This window comes from Apteryx rowi, unplaced genomic scaffold, assembly GCF_003343035.1.
Source record: "Apteryx rowi isolate R43461 unplaced genomic scaffold, aptRow1 scaffold_94, whole genome shotgun sequence".
Taxonomy (NCBI): Eukaryota; Metazoa; Chordata; class Aves; order Apterygiformes; family Apterygidae; genus Apteryx; species Apteryx rowi.
In genome coordinates this window covers 1,575,831-1,585,649 of record NW_020451249.1, presented here as the reverse complement: position 1 = coordinate 1,585,649, position 9,819 = coordinate 1,575,831, and the positions used below count along the sequence as shown (strand labels likewise).

Below are 9,819 nucleotides of genomic sequence, written 5' to 3'. Positions count from 1 at the left end.
GGAAGCGCCGGGCCGAGGCGAGCGCCGCTGCCGGCCCCGCGGTGCGGCCGGGGCGGCCCGCGAGGCCTAGCGCGGCCTGCCTCCCCCGCCGGCCATGGGGAAGAAGGGGAAGCGCGAGAAGAAGGGGAAGGGGGCCGAGAAGACGGCGGCGAAGATGGGGAGGAAGGTGTCGCGCAGGGCCAGGAAGGAGGAGGTGAGGCGCGGGGCCGCGGCGGCGGCGGCGTGGGGGGAGGCTGGAAGCTGAGGTGCTTCCAGCTGCAGGCGAGGGAGTTCGTGCGTGGTTATGTGCCCCGCTGCCTGCACGCGCGGGGCTGAAACCCCGCAGGTGGCGGCTGCAGGGAGAACCGCTGCCGCGCTGCAGCGGCGAAACTCCCAGGTCTGGGGAGTCTCTGCTTTGACCACGCTGCGGCGATCCGACTGCTGCAAAAGAGGCCAGCGGAGTGGAGGTCTTGGCCATGGGGGTGCAGGAGAGACCTTGGACCAGGAGAGCAGAAACTCCCCCTGGCTGCAAACCTCCTTGTGCCATTGCAACTTAGCATGTGTTTCACAGAGGTGCGGAGGAGATTTTATTTAGCTTACAGAAGTTGAAAGGGAATTAAAACAATACATGCAATTTTCTCTCTAACTAAAGTACGAACTGGGAATAGGAAGGAATTCCCCTTTCCATTTGCACCGGCAGAGAAGAGGACTGGTTAGATCGTAGCATGTAGCTCTTCGTAATTTTGTAGGGTTTAAGTGATAGCTGTATGCTTGCTGGTTTGTGCTGTGTTTCCGCTGCAGGAGTAGCAGGTGTACACCGAATGCACTTTGCCTGCCATCCTCTTGGAACTCTTTTAAGCACTTGTCAGTGGGAGACCAGTCTCTAAAGTACTTGGTACCAGTGGAAGTACTTGGTGTCCATTTCTCATAGTTGAATGAAGTGAACCCAAGCAGCCAATTTAACTTTTTTAAGGGGAAATTGTGAGGGTGACTGCTTGTTTCAGCAGTGTGCAGGTGACTCTGTGCATGTCGAGAAATTCATATCTGGCTTTTCATTTCCAGGAGGATCTTGAAGCCCTGATAGCAGAATTCCAGAGTTTAGATGCTAAAAAGACCCAAGTAATTGAGACATCCTGCCCACCCCCTTCGCCCAGGTAAGAGATTGTGTGAGACTTTGGCCATAGCTCATACAGTTGTTGCTAGTGCTGTTAATGAAACTTAGCTGTGTGAAGTTATTTCCTGAGAATGGAAGGTATAATGTCTGGCCAGACTGATTTCTGGAGTCATAAAATATCTGGTAAATTGAATCCCTGGATTAAGAAAGGCACTAAAAGCATTTCACACCTTAAAATCCCCTTTTTAACATCTCGTCGTCCCACTAAAAAGAAGCAAAGCCGAGTTAGATTTTAGGGCTTTGAGAAGAATAAAGGTTAAGAGAAATGTTTGGATTTGGACTAGAAAGCTGGAGGGACTCAAGGGGTAAAAAGATGTGTCACGAGATACAAAACACTTGATCAAGTGTAGGCCGGGAGTCCACACACTGCTAGGTTCTGTATTTCTGGTTGCCATGACTTGTTATAAGCCCTTCTCTATGGTACCTGTTTTCCTCTCTGTGTAGAGGGACAGGTCAGTACATTACTGTCCATCTTAAGCGTGTTACAATGGTCAGTTGCTACCTTGTGCCCGGGTGGTAGGGATCTGTCCCCACATGGTGCAAAGCCCTTTGGTGATACGTAGATGGGTGGTGAGCAGTGGTGTCTGCAGTGGGATGACGCAAGTAAGTTGATATGAGACAGCCCAGTTCTACCCATAGTTATGTGCCCTCATAAAACTAATTTTTGTTCCTGACACACCAGCATTAAAATTCAAGAGCTCACGTCAAAAGGCATGTTAAATGGCAGTGTAACGTGTGCTCCTAAAATAGGATAAGATTTCAGACGATGTCAAATTAATCTTGCTGGAAGTTTTAAAGAAGTTAATTTCTTTGGGAAGTTTTTAGCCCTGGGGTGAATACTGCAGCCTAGTAACTGTGCAGCTGATGGAGAGACCCTTGAGGCTAGAGAGCAGAGGCGCTAGCACTAGCTGTGTTTGAGGCTGCAAGCTTCTGAGTTTTACAAGATTGTTAACACTTACTGGTCTTGGCCCATCTCTCTTTCTTTTGCAGGCTGAATGGCTCCCTGTCTGCTCACCCTGAGAAAGATGAGTTGATCCTTTTTGGAGGTGAATATTTCAATGGCCAAAAAGTAATGTATACTTCCATTTTTCTTTATTCTGCCCCCCCCCATTGTAATTTGCGTGAGTCTCATTTGAAGCGAAGAGTCAAAGCACCAGTCATAAAATATGTATTTGTCCCTGAATGAGAGCAAAATAGCCTTTTAATTCCACAGTGATACTGTCTCATGCCTGAACAGTTGGCAGGAAGGAGACAGGCTAGAACCTATTAAGGAGTCGGCATCAATATTTCAGGGCTTCATAATTTCTCCAGACTTAATAATAGCTGTGTCTGCCCCTCATCTTTGATAACTATTGAAGAATCTCTATCTTCTCCCTCTGAAAACAATATACTTCTGCAGTTTTGCAACTGGCAAGGCATTGCTTGCCTTGGAGATGTGTATGGTAGCAAATATGTGCAAGCAGGTGCTCTTGTTCCTAAATTTTTGCAAGTTACAAGTGTTTATTGTGCTTCTGGAAACAAACTGATCTTTCTAACCCTGAGAAGTTGTGCATATTCTAGCCTGAAAACTGAAGCCTGCTAAAGATATTTGGCCCTATATTTAGGATCGCTTCATGTGATATGCTAAATAAATTCTGCTTGTTTCATTACCTTAAGCTGTTCCTGTCTCTGGAGTTGAGCAGCACTTTGGGCAGCTTTAAATTCTGCATCTGTGTTAAGCTCCAACTTCCCAAGTCCTCATATCTCAAGCTGACTCGGACCTTACCTCGGGTTTGGGAAAGAACAGTCTAGTCCGTGATTCATGCTGGGAAAGTTGCTGACTCCCAGTCTAGTGAAGGAGGCTGTTGTCCTCCTTCCCTGCCTTATAGAGGCAGTTGAACTTCCACTTTGCAAATCTGGTGCTGTGTATCTTCTCCCCTAACACACAGGTAACCTTCAGAGGGGCCTGTGGTTGAACAGATTGATCCTGTTGAATGGGGAGCTCTGGTGATGCATGTTTTCCTTTCCTTTCCTTTCCTTTCTAACAGACGTACCTGTATAATGAACTGTATGTTTACAACATCCGGAAGAACAGTTGGACTAAAGTAGAGGTCCCCAACCCGCCTCCTAGGCGATGCGCTCACCAGGTAAAGTTCAGGGTGATGGAGCAGCACTTGGAATTGTTCTGACGCTGCCCTGAAGACAGATGGGAGTTGCGCTTGCTTCCAAGGGTTTCTGGCTTCTCTGCATCCTCCTTGTCATGGGTTGCCAATAGTGTCACCACACCTCTTGTGCTGAGGGGGTCTGGAAAAGCCTGTCCGAGGTGCTTGTGCTCTCTGATTACTGAGTGGCCTCTGGAAGTGTTAAGTGGTAGAATCAGGATTTGGGGTTGTCATAGCTGAGGGTTCAGCAAGACTCAAACAGTACTCACGGGGAGAAAGTCTCTTTTGCAGATGGACTGTCTTCCTGCATTATCTGGGGACCAGCCCAACCATCCATAATCCCAGGATGGCACTGGGATTTTAAAAATCTTAGTCAGGATGTAACTCAGAAGTTGACCAAAGTGCTATGAATGACTGAGTTGCCATGCATGATTATTTTTTAATGCCTGTGTCTATAGGCATTACAGATGTTGCCACTCAGCAATGTGAAAGGTCCATCAGTGTAAGGTATCCCTGCTAGCACGTAGAAATTGGACTTTGCCAAGTGTCCCAGCTGTACAGCAGGATGGACCTCTTGCAGTGGCTGTGTGTGTCCTGCCTTTGGGTTGCAGTCTTTCCATGGCAGATGGGCTGTTTTTCTTCTGTGTCTACCAAGGCAGTGGATGAAGTTGTCTAAATTTTTTCTGGGATATTGCACCTGATCACATTCACCTGGAAGTCACCGCAGTGGTGTCTCTGTCATTAAAGTGGCTGGCTGTGATGATGAAAGATTTGGTTTTGTTTATACTATGTGAATGTCTGTGCATTAGGAACTGGACTGGAGACTTGTAGTTTTTTGCAGGTCTTTGGCCCTTGCCAGCTGTCTGATAGATTATTTTACCTGTTGTATCAAGTGGCTGGGTGACTTGTACATTTCAAAAGCTGCCATACAAGATGTGAATGTTATTTTCTTACTCATGGCCAAAGCTCTTTAGAAGTTCCCAGTGAGATCCAGTGCTCTGGGAAGGTTCGTATGCCCTTGCTACACTGCACCTAAATGCTAGTCTTGCTCAGAGTTCCACGTGCCTCCTTGGACTGAAAGGCTCCAACTGGTTACCTAGGCTACCTCACGGAGCTTAAAATCGTACTTGATTTCAATGATCAAATTCCATAAGGAGACCAAAAATTGGAATATTTGTTTACTTGAGTGAAAAGGAGGTTACTTTGTTGATATGGAGTTAAGCGGTGCTTGCTTGTGTGTTGGTAGCCAGCAGGTGGCTGTCTAGCAGCTGAATCTAAACTGAGCGAGCAGGCTGTGCACTGGGGAGTTGCAATTGGATTATAACAGAAATAAAATGAGAAACCTATCTGAGGAGTTCTGCTTCAACAGTACATTTTCTGTCTGATAATTAATTACATTTGAACGGGAGACTGTTCAGCCCCATTAACTGCCTGGTTTGTTCTCTTCCCTCTGACTTTCTTTTTAATGCATGTTCCCTATTAGCTCAAAGGTAAACAGAAGTGTGTCTGTGGGTTGCTATGTGCATGTTTGCAGTCTCATTTCTCATCTGTGGTCTGTGACACAGGATCCTTCATCTGAGTTGCCCTGGCTGCTTCATTGCATCAGTTCAGTAGAGCTGAAGTGTGAATAGCCATGGACCAGTGTTGTCAGTTGTCTGAGGAGAGAAAAGGGCTTGGTTATGTGATGAATTTGGAGCCGGCTCTTCGAAAGGTCACACACAAGTATAAGCAGGCTGTTGTATATACCTTGCACTTAAGTTTTAAGCACTAGATACCCATGAATATCAGACACGTATCTCCTTTGGTTGGGTAACTTCATGTTCCCATGAGTGCTTCTTGCAAACACACCCAGTATTTTCTCACGTGTTTAATCCTTGCATGCATAGGCTGGCTTATGTCAGGGCATGGACACATGTCTGGTGCTAAAAATCTCCTCCTTTGCTGTTTGCAGGATTAGACAGGGAGGAAATGAAGCCCTTCTGAAGAAAGAGATCATTGTCCCAATATTGGTCTGTGATAGGAATTCTGGAAAAACATGTATGCAAGAGTTTGTTTATAGTGTAACAACCTCAAGAGGTCTCAGACATGGAATAAGCTTACACATTTGCTTGGATTCCTTTTTTGGGATTTGTTTCTTTTTCTGCTTGGTCCCTCGGCAGAAAATTTCAGTTAAATGGGGTCTTGCTCTTCTCTCCCTGCCTCTTAACTGTCAGCTCCTGTACCAGCAGGGTATTTTGGTGCTGCTCCTTGCAAAAATAATAAGTAAAACAAATCCTTTTAACACTCTCTGGTACTTGCCTTTGACAAAGCATTGACAGTCTCCTCTTGTCTAAATGGTGCATGTTTCCTTCTGTGTTTGGTTTTATTTATTCAAAGGCAGAAACAATGCCTTTCAGGCCTTGGGAAGGTTCAGGTTTTAAAATGTGCTACAGCTTGGTTTCTGTACCAGTTATTATTTTATAATCTACAAAGTGTATATACAAATGTATAAAGAGTAATTGTGTACTGTCAACGTCCTTTCCAAATAACTCCCCCCCACCCATTACTGTGCCTGCCCTGTGGTGGGATGTTACCTGTGCCTCAGAGGCAGGAAATGCCCCTTTTCTGTGTGTGGCTTGGAGTTCCTCAGCCACCAGCGTGTCATCTGCAGGATGCTATTTACATGCCTAAAGGATGGGTGAACTGTTCCCAAACCTTAGCTGTGGAGAGCTTCCCCTTTTGCTGAAGAGAGATTTGAAGTATTGTTATTAAACTAAATCCCAAGATGCATCCCAGCGAATGTTGGATCCATCTTGGAACTCAAAATGCTGGGAAGAACCCAGCTCCTTGGCCAATTTTCCTTTGCTATAGGGAAGGTGCGCTAAACAATGAGTAACTTTACATTTAAAATTCCCCTTCCCCCAGCCCCAGAGAGCTGCCGTTGCCAAGCAATGCAGCAGCAGCCGCTGCCACTTGTCTGCTCTCTGGAATTCAGAGGCAGCTGCACATTTGACTGATAAAGTTCTTCTGTCTCTGTTTTCTGAACTCTCTTCTGATCCCGCTCTTCATTCTTGTCCTGGCAGGCAGCAGTGGTGCCCACAGGCGGCGGGCAGCTGTGGGTGTTTGGCGGGGAGTTTGCATCTCCCAACGGGGAGCAGTTTTACCATTACAAGGATCTCTGGGTCCTGCATTTGGCTACCAAGACCTGGGAGCAGATCAAGTAAGTGGTGTGTTCTGAATCGAACGATGTGGACCTCATGAGGAACTCTGCTGGTATGGCCTGAGTTTGGTTCCTTGTATGGTCCTGTGATTTCCCAGCTGTCTGCCCATCTCTCCCTTGAGCTCACAGATGCCCATGCTAGAAATGGTGGAGAGGACAGCCCCCAGGAATAAGTGGAAATGAGAGACATGTTCTGAGACTACAAGGCCAAAGCTGTTTTGTTTAATAAATGATTTTTGGAGCATGGGTGTGCTTGGGTGTTGTCTAATTGAAGAAAAGAGTATCAAGAAAGGCAATGTCTGCCCCAGCAAGGGCAAGTGTAGATGTGCAACTTCAAAACAGCCCTTACTTGTTGCTCTATCTGTCTGGGCTTATGGCTGGGCTGTACGAGAACTTGAAGGATCTCAGCCAGTTTAAGTTTTAAACAGCTTTAAGTATCTATCCACAGAGCCAAGTTCACTCCTGGTAATTGGTGTTTGCTGCCTTAAGATTCCTTGGGATGAACAAGCAAATAAATCAGATCCAGCAAGGAAATTAGGTGCTAAAAGTCCTGTTGATTTTTGGCAAGAATTAAGGAGCCTAAAAGTCTTTTGTGGGTCTGGCCCAAAGTCCTCTGCTGATGTTTCCTTAACCTTTGGCTTCTAGGCTTTGCTACTCACTTTTATATTTGCATGAGAGGAAAAGAGATCTGGTTAGTCAACTGGTAGACTGAGAGGCAGGAGATGTGGCTTTGGTTCCAACTCTGCCATAGACCTTCTTTTGGACCCTGGGATTGTCTTGGCTGCAGGATTAAGCAGAGGACAACTCTGGGTGGGCTGGAACTCCAGTGCAGGTTGCCTTCAAGCTGGCAGTACACTGGGGAAAGCAGCAGCTTTTGAGCAGCACTTGCTCATCAGCAGCTCACCCTGCCAAGCTCCTGGGCATGAACTCTAGACCCTGCTTCAGGTGGGGAGCCCTAAAACTGCCTGGGCCGATCACTTTTTGCCCTACTTACAAAGTGTGGGTGCCTGTGGTCTGGGCCTTTCCCTCTTGGCACAGTAATTGAGAGGGTGATTTAGGAGTGAGCTATGCGGAGATGGATACCCTGGCTCTGCCTTGGCACATGCCTGAGGCCACGCAGTGAGTCATGGAGCCTGTCTGCCTTTTCCCCCTCTCTGCAAAATGGGAACGTTGATATTGCCTGACAAGGGGGAATTTGGAGGTTTAATTTTGCTAATACTAATGTAGCACTGAAGAGACTCCAGCATGGAAGATGTGGGGGGGGCATATACAGACTGCGAGAGCCAATGTGGAAAAAACCCTATGAGTTCAAAACAGGCTGGGTTAAAAGGATGTTTCACAGCACAGAATCCTGGCAGCTGCCCCTTCTCCTAGGATCCAGGGACTGTCCTTTTCAGTACCTCTGGGAGGCTGAGGGAAGACTGTTTAATTCCTAGGTGGCTGGTTCCTGTCCATCAGTGTGATTTTTGGCTCCAGACCTGGCAGTGTTAATCTAATAACAGCTGTAATTTGTCATGCTACAGGAAGCCGGCTTTACTTCAGTGAGCCTTGCTTGACTTTGGGAAGTGGGGATGAGAGAAACTATCCGAAATGATGAAGGGCTCTTTAAGAGGTACAAGGATTATAAAGACCTGTCACTGTGCAGGCTGATCTGCCTATTGTTGTTAGGCAGAAGCTGACGTAATGACTGTGACTGTACCCCTCCCAGCTCCCCCAAAATAACTACTGAATCCCTTGCTCAATCTTATCCAAATAAAGGGGGCAGAATTTGGATGTGTTATGTCCCTACCAGTTTCATGAAAGCAGGAAGGAGGGTGGTGGGGAGAGGAAGCGATGATTCCCTTAAGAGTCCCTGCTGAGAGAAAGAGTTGATGCTTTACCAAACTCTTTATTAGATACCAGAAAATCCTTACCAGAGAGCTGTGTTAATACCCAGCTGCAGGGAAAGCGAGGGCGGGAGATCGTTCTTTGTGAGCCATTGGAGAATCCAGATGAAACTTCGTTAGTTCCACCACTGACGGTGCCGATTGTTCTCCTGTGGGTTTGCAGATGTGTTGCCGTAGAGCTGATTTAGGGTTTTCCGCTACCCAAACAAATACTGTACTGCAGTGCCTGACATGCCTGAGAAGAGGAAATCAGGTAGTTACAAGGCTCTGATCGGGCCTGTGTCTTACCCAAATGGGAGGGCAGCCTGGGGGAACCTGGGTGTAACTTGCTGTGCGAGAGCACGTGCTCCCTCCCTGGAGCCGAGCACAAAGTTTGCAAGTGCTGCAAGTTGCAGGACACACTTATCGATCCCAGTCCCCAAGCAGACTAAACCATGGCAAGAGAGCTTGTTTCAAGGTTGTGACAGATTGTTATGGATAGTAAGGAGGGAGCCAGATTGGCAAGGTGAGCTCCTAGATCCCATGATAAGCAGAAGCAAGTTCTACGTATCAAGCTCTTCCAGCTACCCAGAGATGCCCTCTATCCCCTGGCAATGATTGTCACACGTCACCTTGGTAGCCATGCCACAGTGAAAGGATGCATTTGGAGACACTGGTAGTTCATTGTCTCCTAATAGATAAATGGATGGACATTTCCTAAGTCATCATCATAAATGATGTGGGTGGAAGGGCCCTGGAGAGATGATCTTTCTTTTTCTTCACTCCCAGCCCCATGGAGGATCAGCTCCACCCGAGGCATTCCTGATGGTGTTGAATGGATGTCTGTCTTTTGGCCCTCCTGGAATTTTTATAATGCTGGTGTCCTGGTTCCAGTGTTTGAATAAAACAGAGTGCATCTCCTCCCCATCTTCAGGCAGAGCTCCAAGAGCTGCATTAATGAGGCATCTGGCGGAGGAGGCTGGGAGGGGATGTCTTTGTTTTAATGCTAACCTGACTGAGTGTGAAAATCAAGTTTCTGCTGCCTCTTTGCTTTTCCATATGGCATCTTGATTACAGTCTGCTGGGGAAGGGGAAGAGGAAAGGGCAGAAATGATTGTTGAGTTGTACGAGGGATTTTATTATACTTTTTATAAAACTGTGGTCGTAACGCATGTTGCGTTTCACTTCCTTCAGTACTTTACTTTCCTTAGCAGGGCCCCCACTGCTGCCTGTCACTTTTCCACATAGGTTTCTCATGTCTGTCTGAAGTCAAACATCTGATTATGTTTGATTGCCATTAACCTTTTGGGATGACCGGTGACAGTGGGCAGCTATAAGGCATGGTCAAAGCAATAATTCCACTTGCGTCCAGTGTGGTCACAGTATTACCTGTATAAATGCCTGGTTATATATATTTGGGGTACAGACTGGTATTGAGTAAACTCAGTTTGTTTTGGGAGA

The 9,819-nt window shown here is 46.8% G+C and overlaps 1 protein-coding gene across 2 annotated transcripts in view; it reads left to right on the top strand.

Moving 5' to 3' along the window:
* The first annotated feature begins 5 nt into the window (after positions 1 to 5).
* The window catches only part of KLHDC4 (kelch domain containing 4), a 37,527-nt gene continuing 27,713 nt past the window's right edge, over positions 6 to 9,819 (top strand). The window contains exons 1-5 of one of the 2 annotated variants that reach the window (XM_026092017.1): positions 6 to 193; positions 1,042 to 1,133; positions 2,144 to 2,222; positions 3,181 to 3,279; positions 6,357 to 6,493. In XM_026092017.1, the coding sequence (XP_025947802.1) occupies positions 95 to 193; positions 1,042 to 1,133; positions 2,144 to 2,222; positions 3,181 to 3,279; positions 6,357 to 6,493 (506 nt within the window). In that variant the 5' untranslated portion in view covers positions 6 to 94. The remainder of the gene's footprint in view (positions 194 to 1,041; positions 1,134 to 2,143; positions 2,223 to 3,180; positions 3,280 to 6,356; positions 6,494 to 9,819) is intronic. The other variant, XM_026092018.1, reaches the window with a different exon arrangement.